This window comes from Carcharodon carcharias, chromosome 2 (assembly GCF_017639515.1).
Source record: "Carcharodon carcharias isolate sCarCar2 chromosome 2, sCarCar2.pri, whole genome shotgun sequence".
Lineage (NCBI taxonomy): Eukaryota > Metazoa > Chordata > Chondrichthyes > Lamniformes > Lamnidae > Carcharodon > Carcharodon carcharias.
The window spans coordinates 208,802,067-208,826,377 of NC_054468.1; the positions used below are offsets into that span (position 1 = coordinate 208,802,067).

At 43.9% G+C, this 24,311-nt stretch overlaps 1 protein-coding gene across 1 annotated transcript in view; it reads right to left on the reverse strand.

The window, feature by feature from the left end:
* Window positions 1–15,115, reverse strand: part of LOC121288717 (ALK tyrosine kinase receptor-like) — a 172,655-nt gene extending 157,540 nt beyond the window's left edge. The window contains exons 1-4 of the mRNA XM_041207475.1: window positions 14,903–15,115; window positions 9,151–9,193; window positions 7,493–7,655; window positions 401–551 (exon numbers count right to left, since the gene is read on the reverse strand). Of these exons, the coding sequence (XP_041063409.1) occupies window positions 401–551; window positions 7,493–7,655; window positions 9,151–9,193; window positions 14,903–15,115 (570 nt within the window). The remainder of the gene's footprint in view (window positions 1–400; window positions 552–7,492; window positions 7,656–9,150; window positions 9,194–14,902) is intronic.
* Window positions 15,116–24,311: the final 9,196 nt, after the last annotated feature.

A 24,311-nucleotide genomic window follows, 5' to 3' on the forward strand; every position in this document is an offset into this window, starting at 1 on the left:
TCTTTCTGTTATACTGTTCAAGGAATATTAACAGGATCTTTAGTGAAATATATACTGCAATTATGGAACTTCTTCCATATCTATCAAACTACTTTGACACATTCATATAAATAGAACAAACTGGATAAGTTAATCATAAGAAACATCAAGACAATACAAGTTGAGGAATAAGCTATAAGGGAAGGTCATTGGAATGGATAATAGAAATGGATTGAAGAGTAAGTGTGTCGTACTCCTGCGGAGAAGAGATTGAGGGACATGCTGGTAAGGTTGGTTAGTGAGGTTGAGTTCAATAAGATAAAAACAGTTTCCTGCATCATAGGCCTTTGTCTGTTCCTAATAATTGTTATGTCCTTTTGAGAGAAGGGGGATATGTAAAATTAACTAAATGGCTACTTACGTTGGGACAGGCATCTTCTCCCTGTTGTCCAACCAGTATGTACAGAATCATATCTTTTTCCAGCTGGAAAATGGCTTGTACTAACACACCATGAAACCTTCTAAAGTTTCCCTTTCCCCCTATGCCTCCAGCAGCTCCGTAAGCTGATATCCTGTAGGTAGAAGTGAAAATTGTTTATTTCATTCATACATTCACAAGAAAGAAACAATAGTCTCAATATTTATCGAGATAGGATTCAGAGTGTGTGTGTGGGGCAGGGGGGCGGGGGTGGTTGTTGGAATTATGGTTGTAAAACAGGGAAGTGTGGTGTTGTTATCTTGGATGTCATGGAGTTTTAACAGAGGAGGTGCTTTAATTTGTTCATTCAGGTTTCCCACCCCACAGCCAGCCTGATTGACAAGGCTGTCGAACAGGAAATTCACTGCAAAGCAAAAAAGCCTAATTGTGATCAGGTCGGTGATTACGGAAGCAGTGGTTGGTCATTGCAGACAGGGTGAGGGAGATCAGCTTTGGACAGATTATGTAGGGGGGTTGGCAATAGGGAAGGGGAATGGGGTGTAAATGGGTAGATTGTTGGGGAGTGGAAGAAACATTCTTGTTTCTCCTAGTCCACAATCTGTGCTGTAAAGACACTTACCTAAGGATCTGGCCCTTCTCATCTTCTTTTACCTGTTGGGCTTCCAAAGACCAGAGAAACCAAAATGACATGGGTTATAAATGGATATCATGTTAAAATGGAGGTACACAGCCTCCTTATAATGTTTCAATGACCGACCTGCCTCCTGAGAGCAGATTAGTTGCCTGCACTTCTTTTTGCCTCTTTTAAAACCAGAAGTGGGCAGGTTCGAGGCTTAGGTTTGAAATTTTTAACACTAACTTCCTACCCAACCCAAACCTATCCATCTTTAGGGCTTAAACGTTTTCCCCCTGCCAACCCCAATCCCCATATGTTTAGGGAGCCAGAATAAAGGATTAGTCTCCTCCATCTGTTTTCCCCCTTATCTCTAAACTGTCAGTTCTACACCTCTACACTTTAAAAAAATACTTCTCAAGACCCACCTTTTTTTGCCTATCTTTTGGTCATCCCTCCTGATTTCTATCTTCCCAGCTTGACAAGCATTTTTATTATGTCTATTTGTTAAGCGTCTTGGGATTTAATGTTAAAGAACGTCCATAAATGAAAATAAAAGCAAAATGCTGCGGATGCTTGAAATCTGAAACAAAAAGAGAAAATGCTGGAAAAAAGCAGCAGGTCTGACAGTATCTGCTAGAGATGGCACAGATGCTGCTAGACCTGCTGAGTTTTACCTGCATTTTCTGTTTCTGTTGCATAAATGAAAGTTGTTGTCAGTGCCCTATTGTGATCTCCTTATAAGTTTCGAGCTCTAAACAATCTTCTGTAGCTGCAAGGGAAGAGTAAATGAATAATGAGCTTATCCATGACTATAACTTTCCCCAATTCTTTGTTATCATTATCCATTATTCCTAATTATTCCTATTAAATTGGAATGTAGACCATCTGCTCGCAAGCACTGGCCAATATAACACCTTAGCTAGTTTTTAGGAGATGTGCGAGAGTAACTTCAGTGGACGTTTTGGGAAAGAGCCTCCTCTACACTTGCTCTGCCCGTTTAATGATCAAGTTTGCATTGGGTCCGAGCACTAACATTAGGTTCATGTTTGCACATTTAGAAGTTGCAGGCTTCTGACTTTGCCGCGTGCCTACTTCTGGAAGAGATCAGATGCAGCAGAATGCAGCCTGAAACTCATTTCTCAAATGTTGATTTTTCACCCAAAAAAAGAAATGTGTGCACTGATGTTTAATTTCTCCATGGGTTGTCTTGCCCATGCTGCTTAAATATGCTTCTGGTAGGTCAGATTACTGTCATCTATGATGATACCTCTAATCTGAACCTTCCTTCCAGCGTAGTGGAGATTATGCAGAAGGTAATCTTAAAAGGAAGGAGGTGAGAGAAAATAATTGGAAAGAGGAAGAGTTCTCAATTCAGTTCCTTGTAGATGTCAATGCACAGCACAAAAACAATACCAAAATTTAATTTACTGTCAAATCTACTTGTTTATGGATTGGGTGAAGAAATTCATTTTGTTATGTCAAAGTAAATAACTGGGGATAAGCAGGAATGTAATATTAATACGGCATTGTTGACTTATGCTATATATAATTGCCTGGAAAAGATTACTAGTTAACATCACTCAGGGCAAAATGGGAACAAGTTGCATGTTACAACACTACCATTTAATTTGATAAATTGGGGGAAAAGCCAGCTTTATGTTTTCTAACATTGACAGAAATCTTTTTATTCCCAGATGCCTATATCTCAAAGGAGCGAGACGACACATAAGAAGACTGACAAATTAAATTGGATTAATACATGATGCAAGTGTTGCTCTAGCTATCAAAGACTGCAAAGATCAATCCATTTTTTAATGATACTTTGGTTTACAAGAAACTGCTGACATGTCATTAAAATCTGGGTCCATCCTGGTTTTTAAATGTTAAACTTGAGAGTAACTTCGACGAGCCATACTAGTTTCATCCTGTCGTGCCAAATGTTCTTAGTTAGCAGTAATGGGTGCTGGAAATAGATGAGAGGTGCCATAGGGCTACAACAGTCATGGATGAACAGCAGGAGAACTGCATTTAAACTGCAAACATATTATCCAATTTTCTGCTTTTTCAAAACAATCAAAATCCTGAAGCAGGACCTGGCACATTCGTGACAGGTAGCCAAATTGATCATTTAGTATCAGTTTGTCCTGTCAACATAACGGTGTTAACCACAAAAACAGCTGATTGAAGTATTGCAAACACAGTGTTGTATAGGTTTTATACAGAGCTTGACTGACACCATATCAGATTTCATATGTACACCAAGAGGATTAATGTTAGCACAAAAATACAGATTCTACGATGTTTTTTGGGTCTCGTGCATTTTCCAGGCTTCAAAGGCAATGTGCCAAGTTATGTTGAAGTTATGTTGAAGTCCATTGGCTTTTGGCAGGACTGGATGATCCTGCCAGCGGGCAGGGCCAGAAAATCCCGCCCAATGTCTTGGTGATGCATGTCATTTATAATGCACAAAGTACTTATAATGGCAAAGAGATATCCTTTGAATTATCCTGTGAATTGTGAATCGCTACAAGTTTCTGGCCAATTTGCGCTACTCTGCCATTAGCTTTGCGAAAATGGCATCCTGTGCTTAATCTCACCTTGGTTTCCATGAAGTGGCTGCACTTGCACATTAATTGCCTGTTTAACTCACCACAGAAAGTTAAGTCTAATAATTAACATGATAAGCATCCTTTTAATGGTGTGAAATTGTTAATAGCTCTCAATCAACCTCTGCTATCCAGATAGTGAACAATTACAGATGCGGAGTCTCATTCCTTCAGGTTGTAAATCGTTTTAGGGGAAATTAAAAAATAATAAATTTTTTATTTCAATTTTTTTCTTATTTTTCCTTTCTGTTTTTGTCTGTCTCTCTTAATCTAATCTTTCTTTCCCTGTCTTTAGTCATCTTTTTGAACTGGATTTGACATTGATTTCACCCATTCTAATTACCCCACTTCTTAGCTTTTCCTTTGTTCATTTCTCAATCTTAAATCTCATTGGTTTAGGAGATACTCTGTTTTCCCCATTCTTCACCAAAGTCCCAGATGACCTGTTACACTCGCTGCGCCCTTGTTAGTTCAAACAAGCAGCAACATTGAGCAAATGTTTTTAAAACTTAAACATACATGAACAAGTGTAATGAATAGGGCACATCACCAGATACCTGATTCCAACAAAATCTGGCCCAATAATTACTCCCTTGGTTATAGATGTATTCTCTTGTTTGCAATGTTAAAGAAGGGCAACAATTTACCTCAGCTAGATTAAACAAAATCCAGAAACAGATAGCCCATTTGGTTCATCAAGCCTGCTCCATCAGAGACCAAGGGGAAGATTTTAAGGCCCTGCTGGAGTTGGAAAGGGAGGCGGATGAGCTTGGAATTTTGCGCCACCTAATTATGTGCTCCATTCTGTCCCCAGGCCATTCTCCCAGAGGCAGAATGGGGACCTGCAGGGCTACCCATCCACAAAAAGGTGGCTCTCTAATTCAGCTAATTCATTGCCACTTAAGACCAACTGTTGGAGGCCCACTGGGATTTTCCAGTCAGCCTCCCAGTTTCCAGAGGGGAGGTGGCAGACAGCCCAGCTGCCTTGGGTGGCCTTCTGTCAGCAGATCAGAAGGTCAGCGCTCCAGGAAGGCTTAGAGGCCCTCCCTACCTGCCAGGGTGCAGCAGCAGCTATAGGCTGTCCTGTAGAGAGACTCCCACCTGACAATGGTGGCCCAGCTGCTCAAGTTATTTTTTTACTTTAAGTTTAAAAATGTTGGAGAGAGGATGCCTCCATTTTGGGGTACCCTCTCCCTTGCTTACCTGCTGCTAGATTCAAACTGACTGCATGGCCCTCAGTTTCCAGAGCCCATCCACCATCCTTAACTTGACAGTAAGCCTGCCTGTCATTTGGTTGCTCCTAGGAAAATCACATTGAGTGACTGTTTCCCTCACCATCCTGGGTTTCCCATCCACATTTGAGCCTAACGGTGGGGTCAGAAACCCGGAGGGAAATCCTGCCTCAAGTGCAATTAAATGAGAGTGGACCAACCACCAGTACTTTTCCCCTAATTTAAAAAAAACTAAGCTCCTTGCACAACATCTGCTGAAAAAAACGAGGAGTTCTAGTAGCTCTGTAACCCTCATACTCTTTCCCAACAAATATTAATCTGGTTCCTTTATAAATGTGACCCTGAATGAACCCCTGGGAGTCTGTTTCACATATTTACTATCCTGTGGCAATATTTTTCTAAGTTCATGTGTTGCTTATTGTCTTTGCATTTGGAGTTCCCTACTTCAAAGCTCTTGTCCAAATTTACCTTAGCTACACTTTTCATTAGGCTCCCCTCAATCTTTTTCCTAGTGAAAATAAAGAGTCAATTAAGCTTTTCTCATGAATTAGTCCCCTAAGGGCTGACATCATCATTCTTTGAAAAGGATTCTAATGATTTTTTAAGATAGCTTGACCAAAAACTGCATGCTGTTCTTCAGAATTGGCTGGATCAATCATATAATTAGCAGGAAATTAGCAGTTTATCATGTCAATTAAAGCATTTCAAAGTGCTTGACAGACCAAAGAGTACAGGGAAATAATAAACAGTTCTGGGTTAGAAAATCCATAGCCCTTTTGATGCGTTGCCAATCTAACTCCAGCAAGACTTCTGCTAGAAGGATTACAAATGCAGTCAGAACACAAGGTTACTGCAGATTCAGGGTGTCTTCCAAGGGATGGAATCTCTGCATGTGCCAAGCAAGGCCAGAATAGGACTAGGGCTGGAGACTTAAAATTCTGGTAGTTTCAGTGTCCCCAACCTGGGAGCAGCTCAATTGGCTCCTGAAGCAGATTCCAAAATGATCAATTTATTACATCTTTACAAAGGGGCATTTTTGTTCAACTTTGAGGTGGTGGGATGGGGTGATATGCAAGTGGCTGTTGTTATATTTTCTGGCAACTTGAGGCAGATGTGTATGATGATCTACATGATCTATTGGTGGCATGGGCACCCACAAGTGGAATATAATGTGAGTAGTTCCCTGTTACAGCATGAATTTTGGCTGGGTTACTGATTGAGGCTCCATAAGAAGGCAGCCTGGCACTTGCACCCAGATGTGGCTGCTGTGAATTTTCCCCCTCCTGATGTGGAACCAACAACAGCATAGGCTGGATAATCCGTTTGTGCTAACATTTATATGATTTTGTCATCATTGATCTATCAATATATCTTGATCTAATGGAACATAATGCCTCTTAATACATCTGTGTACCCTGCTCCTTCAACAGCATCTTCCAAACTGCAACCTCTACCACCTAGGAGGACAAGGGCAGCAGACACATGGGAACACCACCTATTGCAAGTTTCCCTCCAAGTCACACACCATCCTGACTTGGAACTATATTGTCGCTTCTTCACTATCGCTGGGCCAAAATCTTGGAACTCCCTCTCTAACAGCACTGTGGATGGATATACCTACACCATATTTACTGCAGTGCTTCAATGGCAGGCCAGCACCACCTTTTCAAGGGCTAGAGCAATGGGCAATAAATGCTGGCCTTGCCAGCAATGCTCAAATCCCATGAAGAAATAAGGTTTAAAAAATTGCCTTATTGATAACTGCTTCAAGTACTGTCAAAACTTTGCTCTTCCAGCCTTTGCCTGTGGAGATTATTTTATCTTATGGGCTTGTACATGGCAACCTTTTCGAGATACAAAAGCAAACTCACAAGGAGCTCCTCCAATCAACTAACCCTATACACTGAGCAGGATTGCCTATTTAAATTTTGATGTATAGATCCTAGTTGAATGATCTTTGTGCACTAGTATGCGGTGTCTACCAGTTCATTAGATGCTTTCCCTGAGCAGAGGATAGTGCATGATATTTCTATTTTGATTTTCCCATATTTTATCATTTTGATTCAATTTAACTATTTTTTTAAAAGAACTTATGTGAGGCTTGGTAGATTGAGCCATCAATCCTGTAATATAAATGACATGACCACTATATGAGGAGGCACTTGAAGTGTCCCAATGGAATTGAGCTTTGCTGAAGCACACAATCCAAAATTGAATGCTTCATGTTATGAGACTCTGACTGCTTGACTTCACATGATAGAAAGCTTATATTCAGGCTGTTCTTGAGCTGTTAGCTGTCTACTCATATTTTTTGTTGGTTAGCATGTACGCTGACCACTGGTCAGGGAATGAGACGACGTTGGGAAGGAGGAAATAACTTAGGTAGCACATTTAAAAAAATCCTACAAAGTCATAAAATAAATCACCTCCCAAGAAAATCCTTCAAAGCACCAATTAAGGCAATAGCAGCCAGAATTAACACTATCATCATATGGGCTGCAGTGGTTTAAGAAGAAGGTTCATTTCTCAAGGGCAACCAGGGATGGGCAATGTATTCTGGCCTTGCTAACGACTCCCATATCTCAAGAATGAATTTAAAAGGAAGGATGTCTACACTTACTTGTATGTGTCTGTTGACGGTACTCTCCACTTCTGAATGCCTTTCCAAGGTCCTCTAGCTACAACCACCACAGAAGTACTTGTGTTCCTGTAAGCATTGTTGCATTGAATTTGGGTTGGCCCTTTGGGTCCACTGGCGCCACATGTCCTAATAATCCACGGACCTGAAAAATTTGGAGGGGGGAGAAGTTAAGGCAGCTGAGACTACTTTTTGCTGCATATGCATTCGACTGTAGATAGTTGATGCAAATGAAGTCTTTGGTTATTTTAATGGAACAATAGGCATGATTATAAAGTGGTATTTAACCTCTGTGAGTCTGCTAACCTAACACAAATTTACCTGCAGTGATATCAAGGAGGAATCATGGAACAATTATCTGAGTTAATTAACTTAACAGCTTAGTTCCATTTTCCCACCAAAAATCAGTGAAAACAAGAATTTTGGCCTGAGATTTACCATATATCATACAATTGTGTACTATAATGCATGAAAGACTCAGTGCTTCTGTGATACCACATAGGAACATTGTAATAAATCACAGTAGGCGAATATCCTATTAAACGTAAGGAAGATTATTCCCTCCACAGGACAAAACAACTTCCCCTGCTGGGTTTGGTTTTTGTACTTTGCTTCAATTTAATACAACCAAGGAGTGGAGAAGACAACTTTTCAAATAATCTCACTGTAAATAATTTGAGGACTCTTGGGAGTGACTCAAGTAGACATACCCACATGGTCTAAATGTTCAATTGCAGACAGAACAATCATTCATCAAAGGAAGTTTAGAATCCATGCTGGCCTATTTAGGGGAGTGAGCACTGAGCACGTTGTCTATCTACAATGTATCAGTACAGGCAGACAGCCTGATGGAGTAGCATTTAAGCCTCCTGCTTTATTTGATGGAATGGCAAGTTCTGAGGTTTCAGATCCATGCTTAGTATTTGAAACTTCTGATGTAGAGTGTAACTTCTCCAGTCCAGAAATCTATTGTTCAGTAACACCAGTTGTCCAGAAATTCTTTGAGCTGATCCAAGCCTTATTTTAGATCAGTACTTTGGGAGTGGAAACATAGAAGGTGCAGTATTTGGTTGAGTAAATCAATTTTTATTACTGCTTTATAATGCTTTATCATTGTTTATGTTTCACTGCTTTTTATGTCTCTGGTGTTTTCCAGTTTGCACACTACTGGTTAGGCATTCTAATAGCATTCTATAATCCAAAAATTCCGAAATGCAGTAATGACTTGGTCCCAAGCTGCAGAGATTACAATGTTGCTTTCAGTTGTCTCTGGTCTCTGATTTGGCGAAATGTCATTGGTTAAATGAAAAAATGTTTGTTTCCCTCCAAACATACACATGTTGGAGTAACAGGTGCCTGAGTTGTATAAAAATTCAGTCAGCAAGAAAAATTGATGCATATCTCCACCCCCAGGTGAGAAGTAATTATTCTTGCATCAAGCTATGGAGGAAGTTAATGTTAAAGTTCCTGGCAATAAGACTCCAATATTTGCACAATTCAAAATGGAGCACTGTGAAAATGACATATACTTAATTATATTGGTTTATTTAGCCTTGCACTCAGCAAGCATGGGGAGAAAAACAGCTCAGGCATTTTTAGAGTAAGTGAGAGGAGCAATTCTCAGCAACAGCTTGGAATACTTGTGATGCATTGGGGCAGACTTTTGTTGGATCGCTGAGCTCTCTGCAAACCGGGAAGTTAGGTGGGGAGAACTGCAAAAGGAGCCCAGCTAAATTCTTTGTCGATTTATTGGAAAATATGGTAGTCTTCCACACAGATATGTGGTCTGGCCCACTTGATTTTCTGCTAACTGTTGCCTTCAAGTGATGTAATATGTTCAGGTGTGAGAACAGGAGAGCCTGTTCCATTAAATTCTGGTCGGAGCAAATGTCTATATTTTGCCTCATTATAGTTGGAGCTACATAAAACTCTGGATGGAATTTTCCCAAATTTGCGCTAATTGCAGTAGCGGGCAAGTAAAACAGTGTGCTGCCCGCTGATGGTGATGGTGAGTTTTCATGCCGCATCTTCCTGAGCCTGCCTCATTATTTATGCACTCTCAGGAAACATGCCATTTCCATGGCAGGCGGGAGAATGAGGAGCCTGCCCACCATCACCCCATCGTTGCATCACGCTGGGTGCCATGTTTAAGGGCCAGCCGCAAGCACAGTGCTCATTGCTTCCAGCTCACCACTGCATGTTGGAGAGACATGCCTCTCCAAGGCAAGAAGACTGCAGCTCCCTGGTTCAATGACGGGTCCCTCGAGCGACTGCTGGTTGCTGTGGAGGCCCGCCGGGATGGGCAGCAACATGACCAATCTGGCTTTGGAGGTGGTGGCATTGGTGGTCAGCACCAATGCCCTTCAGAAGAGGACAGCTGCCCAGTGTCACAAGAGGATAAATGATCTCCTCCATTCCGCCAGGGTAAGTCACTCTTTTCATCACTCTCAGCGCACACACTCACAAACCTAACAAACATCCACATGGCCCTCATTCACTGACAGCTCAAGAGACATCACCATTCACTCTCTCACACTCACCGTCACTGTCCTCATCCCATCCATGGGACCACTCACCACCCGCACAGGCCAGGCATACTTATCATCTGACCTGGCAGGGGTCCTGCTTACACTCTCTCCATCTCTATCCGTGCAGGACAAGCTGGCACACAACAAGAGAGAAAGAGAGAGAGAGAGACAGGTGGCGGAATGCCTGAAATCAAAGTCCTCACGGACTTTGAAAATAGAGCCATCCAGCTGGCGAGGATCTGGACTGATCCTATGCTGACGGTGAGGTCGGCACTACTCTACCAAGTGAAGATCCAGTAGTGCAACATCCATCAGGCAACCATGCTGTGAGTGATGTGTCCCCTTTCACAGGCCACTGTCATGCACTAATTATTTCCCCATGCTTTCACAGGCACATCTGCCACACAGCTGATAGAATCCATGACCCAGGATCTCCAATCAAGGCCCGAAGAAACCTCAAAGAATCTGGAGCCACCCTCCCTAAAGTCCCATCACAGCACTCGCCCACACCCTCCACCAGTGCAGGAACACACACTCCAGTGGGACCTAGCTTTGGAGTAGCCCCGGGATCACAATCTGGTGAGAACATTGCACTGTCTGATCCACTGTAGGCGGTGGCAGGGACTACCCAGGTCTCCGGCATTTGAAGGATTGCTGGAGGTCAGTAATTTGCTGAGTCCGAGTCAGATGACGAGCCTCTGGACTTGGTTGTGTCACAGTTGCTGGAGCTACAAAGGCAAGCTTGGGAACATCAGGAAGGGATGTCTGCTGCACTCCACAGGTTGCAAAGCACGATAGAGGAGTCTGTCTGCCTTCAGTCTGAGGTGATAGTGCTGGGATGTCTATGCACCAAGGTCAACACTGTAGGACGGCAGCTGCCTTGGAAACCTTGGTCCAGGAGTTTGTTCCTATACTGCAGCATGGGCTCAACTCTATCGCTGATGCCATAGTTGACCTCCAAATGTGTGTAGGTGAGAGGGGTGCCGGGCAGATCAACCTTACTCCAGCAACCCCTGCTCCTCAAGGAGTCAGTCGGGGGTTCCTCGGCACCCATAGGGTGGAGAATCCACAGGTGCACACTCCAGGCCCATTGACCCAGGTGACTCCAAGAGTGTCCGGTCCATCCGATTCCCCCCTTCCTGTGACCTCAGCAGCTCTAGCTCTACAGGCCGAGAAGATTGGCCCCCCTCTCATCAGCATCTGTGACCAGGCTCCAGTGACAAGTGATTTCAACTTGAACTTATAAATTCATTAATGAACCAGCTGCTTTATGACTGAAACGCAGTCTGCTGTTGATGGGCCGAGTGGGCAAGTGTGACCTGCCTTCCCACCATCGTGAAACCAATTGCGCCATATTGTCCACTCATGCCACCTATCACGTCCACCGCCAGCAGGCTCAGAAAATTCTGCCCTCTGCCTTGAGGTTGGGAGGTGATTGCTGACACTTTAAGGGATTTCTGCTAGTAAAACGATTAGCAAACTTTTGTATATTTCAGCAGTTCTCATAACTATGTAACAATGCACGAGTAATAAAGATGATGATTCATTAATGAATTTATAAATTCAAGTTGAAATCACTTGTCATTGGAATCTTAGTTTTGGATCTTCCTACATCCTAATCATCAATGTTTCATGCTGTCAGTCAGTATTTTAAGCCCTTTCAGTGCGTCAACATCTGCTAACATGAATATGTGTAATCATATCCCAATCTGCAGCTCTGCCCTGTCCCTTTCAAGGCTGATGGCTAGTGGCCACTGCCACCTCTCTGCATTCTCTCTGTCCGCTTTACCACTTCCGTATATTGGAGATCGATACAAAAAGGAAGAGCCACTTCAAACCAGTGCCAATGGAGTCTGGATGGGTAGAGAGGGAAAAGAATGCTAAGGGAGGTCAAGAAGGGGAAGAGAATCTAATGAGGGGGCAAACAGGGAGAGATGCAAGGGGAGATTAAAAGGGTCAGAATGAAAGAGAAGGCAAGAGGGTAGAAAGTCATTGGAGGGAAAAAGAGGCAAATGGATGGCATTGAAGGGAAGGGGGGGGGGAAGGGAAAATTAATGGACATGAAGTAGAAGGTACATGGATAGTAATGGAGGGTAGGAAGTGGATAGTAATGAAGGAAAGAAAGTAACAAGCCAGAAACAATGCTTTGTGGGAGAGAAAACAAGTGGTAATCTGTTAGTCTGAAAATTTAAAAATGACAATTTGCCTTTCTTTATTAAAGGAAAATCTATTAATTGTGAAGTATAAAAGTGGTTGACATTAACCAGAATATATAATTTTTAGGGGTAAAGTTTTTAAAAAAATTCTTGACTCACTATTAACTCTGTATCTTCAACTTTTGGATCTTTCCTTCAGACATTCATGAACATATATATTTTTCTCCATACAAGTGAAGCAATACAAATGACGGCTTCTCACGACACAGAGCCTGCGTAACTACTTGTTTTCATATATCAGGTCTCTTTTTGAATAGCCCAGAATACTGACTGACAGCATGAAACACTGATGTAGGATGTAGGAAGATCCAAAAGAAAAGGCTCCAGTGACAAGTGATTTCACTTTGAATTTATGAATTCATTAATGAACAAGTTTTGTGGGAGTGTGTTAGCCCTTTGGAGCGATTGGTTAGTTTCTGCTAGTTTTCCAGGTTGCCCTGTAAGAATCTACAACACATGCATGTATTGTGGCTAACTGGAAGTCATGTGCTTTCAAATATTTGACAGGAAGACATCTGGAAGAGTGAAAACTGTGAAGGTGATCCACTTAATTTAAGATTGAGATTAATAACATAGCAGTGCAAACCTACGCCATTGCAAAAACTTGGTTAGGTTAAGCAGTCACAATTTCAAACAGTACGAGAACACATTTTTACAGCATTACGAACCATGTATGTCAACCTACAAATCTCAAAAGCTGACAATGGAAAACAATGGCATATGGCTTGAAAAGAGCCTTGACTAAACGCTTGTGACTAAAGCAACAGCTTCAAGATGACTGAATATGTTAAACTCCTCTTTACTAAATTGAATTTCAGAACCGTCTTAGTGTTTTGGGATCACATATCACAATTCATTTCTTTTTGTGGAAACTGTAACCCAAAGGATTTATATATGACATATGAAAAGGAGGAGTTATTAATGGTAATGAAATGGGACATGAGCATAAACTGCAACTGCAAACAATCTTCCAACCCTTATATAAAAGGTAAAACTTCAGAAGTACACAGAAGTCATTGGTGGGGAAGCTAAGAAACAATAATCTGAGAGAAAAATGACAGCCATTTGGACAAGCAGAAACTAGTAAAGGGAAGCCAGCACAGATTTGTTAAGGGAAGATCTTGTTTGACTGACTTCATTGAATTTAGATGAGATACCAGAGGTTGAGGCTGTGCTGTTGATGTTGCGAATATAGCCTATCAAAAGGCGTTTAATAACATCTTACATATTAGGCGTGTTAGCAAAATTGGGATTAAAGGGAGTGTAGCAGCATGGATATAAATCAGCTAGGGGATAGGAAACAGAGAGTAGTTATGAATAGCTGTTGATTGAACTAGAGCGAGGTATGCTGTAAAGTTCGCCAAGGTCGGATCACTGCTGTTTTTGATATAGGTTAAACAACCTGAACTTGGTGGGGGAGTTTAAAGGGCGCAATTTCAAAATTTGCAGATGAAACAAAATTTGGAAGTGTAGTAAGCGCCGAGGAAGATAGTAATAGATGTCAAGAGAACATTGAGAGCGTGGTGGAATGGGCAGACAAATGGCAGATGAAATTCTATGCAGGAAAGTGTCAGGTAATGCATGTTGTAGGAAGAATGAAAGAGAGACAATACATTCTAAATGATAAACAATATTAAAGATCAACAAGAGAGTAATCTGGACGTGTTTACGCAGAAATCCTCGAAGATGACAGGACAAGTTGATAAAGCAGTTAATGTAGAATATGGGACCTGCACTTTATAAATAGAGACAAATTACAGAAGCCAGGAAGTTATGTTAAAACTATACAAAACACAAGTTTGACCCCACCTGAAGTTACTGTGTCCAGTTCTGGGAACCACACTTGAGCAAGAGTGTGAAGGCTTTGGAGAGGGTATGGAAGAAACTTACTAGAATGGTTTCAGGAATAAGGATTCACTGTTACATGAATGGACTGGGGAAACTGGGCTGCTTGTTCTCTTTAGAGCAGAGAATGTTAAGAGGAGATTTTACTGAGGTGTTTAAAATCATGATAGGTTTACAGAAAGTAACTAGAAAGAAACTGGTTCCAATGGCTGAAGGGTTGATAGAAAGGGCACAGATTTAAAGTAATTGGCAAAAGAACGAGAGGCAACATGAGGTAAAACCTTTTTTATACAATGATTGTTTAGGATTTGGAATACACTGCCTGATAGGGTGGTGGATATAGATTCAATAGAAGTTTTCAAAATGGAATTGAATAATACTTGAAGGAGAAAATATTGCAGGAATATGGGGAAAGAGCAGGATTACTCTTTAAAAGAGCCAGCAGGACTCCATGGCCTGAATAGCCTAATTTTGTGCTATGGCTAATCTATGATTCTATAATTTCCATCTTTGCAATAGATTTAAAAATGTTGATGAAGAAAATAAGTACGGCTGATATGAAGTTTATTTCTGGGGCTGGGTGGTCTGGGGACATATTCCTCTCAAGAATTTCTTTCACATTTCTTCAGTGCAATTTTCAACATTTTGAAATGCTCTGGCATTCCCCTTGGTTTGTTTTACATTAGTAAGCAAAACTTTACTCTTAGCAAGATGGCAGCAAACATTTTCTACTAAAACAAGCAGGCGGATGAAACAAGATACCGTGACACACAACATTAAGCTTCAAACGTTAAGTAAGGTACTTGGGTCTGTGAAGGTCTGATCAGCCATTCTTCAAATGAGTAACTCATATCCCTGGTGAAGACACCTTTCAGTCTATTCCGCATGAGCAGCCAGGGGATTTTCAATTCTTTCAAGATATGTGTATCACGGCACTTTTCGGTCACTGCATACCATCTAGACATAAAAGGAACAGTGACCTCTTCTAATCCTGAGCACACGTCGCCCTGAAGCATTCCCAGTTGTGTTTCTGAGCACACAATATGCAGCCTAATCCAATTAACTTCCTTCACACAAATGTCAGGTTCATGAATGGCAACTAGTGTAATCATTTGTGCCTTGTACACAGGGAATGCTAAGTGACTGGCAAAATTCAGACTGATAGTTAAGCTAGTGCTACATCTCACTGCTGAACTTAAGGAATGACACCACAAGGTGGAAGAGGGGAACTTCACTGATGCAGCAATGAACTGCAAAATAGTCAGAGATATCTCATGTTGCTGCTTGGAAGTATCCAGTCGTCATGAGGTTGGTTGCAGTGGGACTTACAATTTCACTGAAAGTGTTTCCCAAATATTGGATGTTTAGTAACAAAATTTGGGGCATCTCAAAAGTCCCATCAATATTGAAGCATAACCTCTTTATACACAGTTGCTGAAGAGGTCCAGGTAGGTTGCCAACTTCAGTTGCATTAACAGTGTCTTATAGTAAGTCCCATAACTTCAACTCTTCGCTTGCCATCCCCTTTTGTTGCCATTCTGAAGCATCTGATGCTAATAAGCTTTATTGGATATATCTTCCGTATAATGGGCAGAATTTTCCGTTCCGGAGACAAAGTGCCATGGCAGGCAGGAAAGGGTGGCGCTGTTCCCGCTGACCAGTATGGCGGGTTTCCATGCTGGATTGTCTGCCTTTCAGCTCATTATGTATCCATGAACATGATGCACATCTAATCTCGTGGCTGAGCAGGCTGGGATTCATCTGCCCCACTATTACCTCATTGGTTTATGTTTCCAGGCACCGTATATGAACATACAAACACATTAACATGAATTAGAAGCAGAAGTGGGCCATTTGCCCCCTTGAACCTGCTCCACCATTCCACAAGATCATGGCTGATCTGTTTGTGTTTCAAGTTCTACATTCCCATCTATCCCTGTTAACCTTTGATTCCCTTTGTCTAACAAGAATCCTCTGCCTCAAAAATATTCAATGACCTTGCTTCCACTGCTTTCTGAGGCAGAGAGTTCAAAAGTTGCACAAGTCTCAGAAAAAAAACATTTATCCTCATCTCTATCCTTTAAGGGCAATCCCTAATTTTAAAACAATGCCCCCTAGTTCTGGACTCACCCACAAGAGGATACATCCTTTCCACATCCACCTTATCAAGACCATTCAGGATCTTGTATACTTCAATCACATCATCCCTCACTCTTCCAAACTCCAGTGGAAACAAGCCCAGTCTGACCAAACTATCCTCATAAGATAACCCGCTCATTCCAGATATCAATCTAGTAAATCTCCTCTGAACCATCTCCAATGCATTTATATTCTTCCTTAAATAAGGAGACCAAAACTGCACACAGTACTCGAGATGTGGTACTATCAATGCCCTGTACAATTGAAGCATAACATTCTTACTTTTATGTTCAATTCCTCTCATAATAAAGGAAAGCATTCCATTAGCCTTCTTGAGTACATGCTGTTCCTGCTGTACTTTTGTGATTCATGCACAAGAACACCTAGATCGCTCTGCATCTCGGAATTCTGCAGCTGTTCCCCGTTTAAGTAATCCTCTGCTTTTTTATTCTTCCCGCCAAAGTGAAGAACTTCACATTTTCCCACCTTATACTCCATCTGCCAGATTTAAATGGCACCCATGCACACATTCACTCTCTGCAGCCCAGGACTTGTTGTGTTGAGCACTGGGACGGCCCCCGAAAGCAAGATGTCCACAGATCAGAAGTTCAGTGACAAGGCATAGCACTCCTCTAGGCAATTGAAGACCAATGGGAGATACTTTCCCCCCATGATGGGAGCTGGAGGTCCACCAGCCTCACCACAAATGTTTGGGGAGGAGTCACCAGGGTGATCAGCATCAACATAGTGTAGAAGAGGATGAAAGATCTCATCCGCTTCGCCAGGGTAAGTATACCTTCTCCTCAATCTCAACTCACAATCTCACAAGGTCAACAGGCATTTGCAGGGTGACAGTCCACAGAGACCTCACACATGACCAGCACAAGGGGCATCACCACTGATTCTCCCACACACACTTTTACATGTTCATCCCTTGGCACATCCTGCACAAGTTGCATCCTCAGTCCTTACATAGGTCCACTCAGCACACAATGATGGCTGGCATGCATATCATCTGCTCTGGCATCTCTCCTCCTCACAGTCTGTCCATCTGTCCTTATGCAGGAAAAGATCACCCACAACAACAGGGATAGATTCCAGACCAGTGGGGGATGCTGGAGCTCAGGCTACTGAGCCCCTATGAGGAGCAGAGCTGGCCAGTAAAGAGAGGGGCTGTGCCTGCACCAAAGGAGAGATCGGCCTCTCCCAACAACCTGGTGAGGCCCCACCAACAACTCATCCCCAACTCGCCAAAACTGGGTGTTTTTTAAGTTGGTGACTATGCAGCCAATCACTATCTCTTCTTCCTATGACAGGCACCAGCTAGAAAAGTAAGAGACCCAACAGCAGCCATCGCATCAGTCCCAGACCAACTCAGATGAGGATTCCGAGGATCCACTAGATGTAGAGTCATCACGGTGTTCACCCACACCCTCCACCAGTGCAGGGGCACACAACTCGGTGGAACCTGGTTTTAGAGCAGGCTCGGGGTCACCATTTGGTGACGCCAGCACAGATTCTAGCCCACAGCAGGCGGACAGACAAGATCACTGACACTTGGAGGAATGCTGGAGGCCAGGCCCCTGCTCTGTCCGAGTCTGATGACGATCCTAGGGACTTGGCTCTCAGAGAGATGTTGGAGCTCCAAGAACAGACAGGGGCACATCAGGCAGGGGTCTCAGGGGCCATCACCAGATTAGAATGGAGGATGGAGGAGACCGTCCATGTTCAGTCTGATGTCACGTTGGCACTGACATGCCAGTGCATCGAGGTCACCATTGGAAGGGTGGCGATCACCATGAACAGGTTTGCCCAGCAGTTTCTGCCAGATATTTGCGAGAGCCAGCACACCATTGCTTCAACCATGAGAATATTCCAGAAGTGACTAGGCGAGATAAGCGAGAGGGGAATGGGGCACCTTGATCTTCCTCCAGGAGTCCCTTCTCCTCAGGGAGGGGCCCTCGGGCACCCACAGGGAGGAGGAGCATCAGCCGGACATGCTGGGGCCATCCAGCCAGGATTGACCAGCCACTTCAAGTCCCCTCTGCCTGTGACCCCATCAATTCCAGCTTCTCAGCATGAGGAGGTTGCACCTGCCTCACAGAAGGAGACCAAAAGCAGGTCAGGCTCTTCCAGGTCTCAACTCTCCAGAGGACACCCGTCAAGGTCAGCACTGACAATAGGGTGTAGCAGTTAGCAGGCAGCCTCCACCTCTGCTGCAGATGTCAGGGATGTACCTAGACATAGTGATAGGGCAAGAAATATGAAGAAATTCTGAGATCACAAAGGTGGCACAGGTGTTCACAAACTGTACATACTTTGGGCACATGTAAATATCATTTGTTTCTGTGAAATTCTCACCCCGTGAATGGCACTTCCATCTGATGCAATGTTCCATGGTCATACAAGGGTAACAGAGGCCAGCCCTCGTCACATATCTCCCATCATGTGCTTCAGGTCTCTGGTGTCTCGCACCATCCCATAACAGTGCATTGCCTTTCTGTGTGCAGCAGGGGCATGAGAAAGACATCTGGCTCCAGCAAAATGGTGGTTGGGCAATGCATATCTGAGACTTGAGTCAGAGGATCATATCATGTGGCCTCATGAGTATAGATGTTGCAGTCTGGCTTATTCACCTGATGCTTCTCCACTGAGGAATTGTCCATGTGGTCCGTATAGATTTTAATGTTGAGCCACATTGGAGTCAGTCTCAGTTAGTGCTTCTTTCAATGGCCTCCATGTAATGGCTGTCAGGTTTGAGTATGGTTTACATATCCACAAATATATGGGGATTTTGTACACTCCTGGCAGCCCGCTGTGTTATGTTGTGTTCATGTTTACAGCTAGACATCAGTCCTATAGTAGTTCCCACTTCTTCACCTACATAATGCAGAGCTATGGATCTAGTTGACACTTGATGACTCCTGAAATGCTTGCTAGAGGACAATGACTAAGTGAGATCAGAGGTGTGTGTCAAGGCCCCATGCTGGAATATTACATGGGAGGATGCCGCTCTGGACCTGAAGGTCTGCCTGGCGGGGCTTGCCCAAATCCCTGAGCCAGCTCTCCAATTGGCAATTGACATGGTCATCTGATCAGAAGAATGCTATCTGTGTGCCTAATTTCTGTGTGGACATCTGAGACTTCTGGAAGGAAGATGTGGAGGCCTCAAATGGGATTAGAGCTAAGCTCCACTACATCTGATGTGTGCTCTTTATTGTAAATGAATTAACTAATTAAGGCCCAAATGCAGTGACTGCATTCTCAGACCTACAAAAGCAAAGGTTAGGCTGCACAGGAAGGTGGAATACTCCAGACAAAGGCATGGTCATGAGTGATTGTCAGTCATCAGACAATGCTGAAGCAGGCTTGCAACCATGACTGAGAGTGACAGGTCACTGCATGCTGAAGATCTTATGCTCTGGACTCAGTATGATGATGAGGCCTGAACACCAGTCTTGCATGAGGGATTGCCTATGGAGATATGCCGCAGTGCAGATTCAGATTAGACTTCAAACATCAAAGCGAGAAACAATGGGGCACCTAGCAATACTGCCACAATTGCACTGAGGTATGCAGTGCTGCTCCTGCCTCTTGAAGGCTGCCATAGGCAGTGGAGTGTTTGTGGGATGCTTGAAGAGACTACACCACATCTACTCTGTTCACAGTGCATACTGGTGGTGTTATGGTCACATAATAGAATGGCCACATGCTCCAGAGGCTGCCTAGCATCCTTAGAAAGAGGTCATCATCAAGTAAGATTGCAACACCTTATTCTGAGATTGATGTCCTTCATGGAGATGTTGAGGACAGCACTGAATGTGTTAATGTCAAGGCAGCATGGAGGGCACAGGGGACAGAGGCTCGCTGGGATAGTTGTCACAATTGTCTTGCAGCCTTGTGGCTATTAGCATCTCATGGCAACATCTGCCATGTCTGGCCCATGCTATGGCCTCCTCCTCTGGAACCGCAGCTTCCTCGCCCTCATCGAGCTCAGCCCTCTCGATGTCCTGGGGAGGAGCTGACTCTGCTGGGACTGGGAGACCATGCATTGCCAGTGGCTCTAAATCGTCCATTGCAGCGGTAGCACAGCCTTGAGCATCAACGGAAGTGCCCCTCTGTCTCCCCCCACCCCCCACCAAAACATTTGATGTCCCGATGCCCCATGCTGACATGACCCCTCCACATCGTGATGCCCAATGCACAGTTATATACCAAGCACCCCCACCACCCCTGAGACCATTGAGTGACTCCACTGTATTACCTGTTCCTCATCTACAGGCTGCAGATGCCATCTGCGTAAAGTGTGCGAGGGACTGACCACACCCTGAATACCTTGCTGGGCACCACAGGTCACAGGTCAGATAGGGCCTTCCCCTCCCTCAACTGGGCCCAGGACAGGCTTACCAAGCACAGCCTTCTAAATTGGTGAGCTATTGCCCAGGACATTCTATGCTTTCTGGCAACAATTAAATTTGTGCACCACCCCCCAACACTCGTAACTCAATGTGTCTCTGTGCACCCTTCCCCAGTCATTCCCCACCAGTCATGAGTCTCTGTGCACCCTTCCCCAGTCATTCCCCACCAGTCATGTGTCTCTGTGCACCCTTCCCCAGTCATTCCCCACCAGTCATGTGTCTCTGTGCACCCTTCCCCAGTCATTCTCCACCAGTCATGTGTCTCTGTGCATCCTTCCCCAGTCATTCTCCACCAGTCACGTGTTTCTGTGCATCCTTCCCCAGTCATTCTCCACCAGTCATGTGTCTCTGTGCATCCTTGACCAGTCATCCCACCCAATCATATCAATCTGTGCACGCTTTCCCCCGGGATCCAGTCACCACCCCACACCTCCCAACCTCACAGTCAAGCCTTTGCCTTTCAGCCCCTTCCCTTGCCTCGGTCTTGTCTCACCCCTCCACCCCCAGTCAAGCTTTGCCTTCCAGCATCCGCCCCTTGCCTTCCCTCTGGACTTGCCTGAGCGGCCTTGGCACGGAGTCAGAGCAGCGGCGAGCGCAGTGCTGTGTGAACAAACCTCGAGGTCACGAGTGGAATGCAGTTCGCCGGGTGAACGTCACTTGTATCTGGTCGTGTTTCATGCCAGTCTAATTAGCCACAGGCATGGCCATTTGATCTGGATAGGAGGCGTGATTCAGGCTAGCTGGGTTTTTATGAGTATTTATGATATTCAAATACATGCAAATGCAGTTCCCGATACGGCCCAGTGGCCTAGTTGAACCGCCATGAAATTCGGGAGCAGAAAATTTCTAACTATTTATATGCCAGCGGGAAACTGACTTTTGGCCGCACTCCAAATTTTCCTGTCCTGCCCGCCACAGTGCCAACTGCTGGTGGGAGTAGAAAATCCCACACTCCACATTTCTTACTCTGCTAAACATCATACCTCTGCTGGCTCTTGTGATGCTTTAATACCAGCTTGAAATGGGACAAATTACAACAATTCTTTGGTTCAGTCACCAGCTGGTGATTAGCCTCCCAGCAAACATTGCCATCTTTACTAGGGTGAAGAAACATGACATGACCATATGGGAACCAAGTAAACCTGGGTAAATTGAAGTCTGTGCTTCAACTACAGCTTAACAAACAATTATCAAGCTCAATAGAAGCATGAATGACAGGACAGTGCCTAAGTGTAATTACACAGAGGCTGTTAATCAAGTAAAATATATTGATAAACTTACTGGAGGTTTCAATGAAGTTTATTTCTTTCCAATTTTCTCATCAAATTTTGTTGACGTTTGTAGAAAAGTATAGGCTAAGAAAGCTAATGAGATTGTGCTGCATGATGTGTGTTCAGAATGCTGCTATACAATGTGTCCTCAAGCAACCCTGATTAATACTGGAGGGAGTATGCTAAGCAAAGCTATTAGGAGCAAATCAGAGGTTATCAGTTTAGGAATGTAACAAACATTGATGGTGGAGAGGAAAATTACTGGGAATGCTATTGGAGAGTATGTAACTCAGACAGATAAGTGAGATTTGGTTCTGAAGAGGGTATGTTCAGCAGGGTAACAGGGAATAGTCCTGTTTAACATGTAGCTGAAGAGGTCCAATTGGACGTGGTGATATGGAGTGTAATGAGACCACAATGCAAGCTGTTACATTGAAATCCAGCAATGCAAATATTTGGCTTCTCTCCTCAATGCAATGAAAAGGAGATTATTGTCCTTAATCTCCCAAATCAACAAAGCTTTTAAATTAGTATCACAAGATAGTGCTCCACAATGACTTTAACCTCACAACTTCAACTGTAAAAGGCATTCAGGCCCACAAAAAAAACCCCTATTTGTTTGTACAGTCATCAGCCTCCCAGCCAATGTTGCCATCCTTACCAGGGCTGGGTGAAGGAACTTGACATTCTGTCACTGAGCCTTGATTCACAGTATCTTCCCTGTCTTCTCCCATTATCCCAAAACCTTTGTTTAATCTCCAAAAACACCGCACAGCAATGGTGCATGAGGGGAGGTGGGGCAGTTGAAAATCAAACATTATGGGAGCCCAACCAGCACCAGCAACAGGTGAGGATGAGACAAGAGTTTAACAGTAGTAACATTCGTGGCTGCTGCATTTGACCGTGGTTGAATGGGATGCTGCCACCTACTGAGGATAGAATCAGAGTGTTCAGATTCCTGGACTTCTGCGAGGGGTGGAGTGTATTAGGGGAGGTACTGGCACTCTGGCATGCTCAGACACCCTTTGCAAGCCTGGTACAGCTAAAAGGGCAGAAACAGCCAGTTCTTCAAGATGAGTTATCTTCCTTATTTGCTCCCAGTTTCAGGCACACGGTACAATGACACATCAAAGGAATGTGAGTGGAGTACTATTAATGAGAGCACTCACCTCTGAAACTCTCCTGGCAGAAACGTCTGATCTGTGGCTGGGTTGTAGCAACAAATACAGACAGCACAGCCAGCTTTCTTAGCAGAAGGACACTGGATCAGGATGTGTCTGTTGCTCCCAGCAGCACTGTTCTACACTGGGGCCTAGAGTATGGTGATTCCTGAGGCAAATGCTGGCTGAAGGAAGAGAGCAGGACTGCTGGGCATGACAGGTCTAGGTTGATGTGTTCCTGACTCTTTAAATAAAAATCCAGTTGATTTGTGATAAATACACAGCTGGGGAAGAGCAGGGGATTACAAAGTTTTAGGAAAAGCTCCATGGACCAGATAAAACGGAGAAGCAAGCCAGATTTAGCTCATGGACTGGGAACCAAGATGCCACAGACAGATTGTACATTACAGAGGAATGATCTAGAATGAAGTCGAGTCGATGTAACATATCCTGGAGAACATGGTTACATTTCAAAATCCCTGGTTAAACTTTCTGGTAACAGTGTGTCTGGTAGGGATGTACAGTAAATCGTCACTATAAATTATGGCTGCGTTCCTGAAAATCGTGACAACTTTAAGTGAATCATGGGTTGCCAAAGGAATCAATGTTAAAGCCAGAATTGGGTTTCTTCAGACATTTCTTGCCCGGAAAAACCCACGTACAAGTTGAAACACTGTACTATACATGCACAGCACTGTGTATTCCTAAGTCAGATAACTTGCAAAGTAAAATAAATCACTGAATATAACAGAAATACTCTATAAATTGAAATTAGATGACACTAAATCACCCAAACAAGCCCTGAGTAGCAGCTTCTGTGCACTCCTGAAACTCAGCTCAACTCTTTGCTTGCTTTCCTTTCCCACTGTCTCTCTCTCTCTCTTTTCCCTCTCTCTCTCTCTCTCTTTCTCTTTCTTTCTCCTTTCGCACGGTCCCTTTCTCCTCTCCCACTCTGTCTGTCTCTATAGCCTGGACCCATTCCTGACAGTTTGCAGGAGCCAAGCCCCAGTTCCTGTGGGTTGTCACAGAAGAAGGCAGGGAGGCGATGGAGCTGGGAGGGCTGCGCGAGGAGCCAGATGTGGGCCGCGGAAGGAGCCGGGGGTGGGGGGGTTGCAGAATAAGCCAGTGGGGGCGCTCCCTCCTCCTCCTCCCACCCTGGGTTACTCACAGTTCACCACCTGGCTGGCAGCTGGCAGCTTCCTTTCCCTGCCCTGCGCTCCTGCT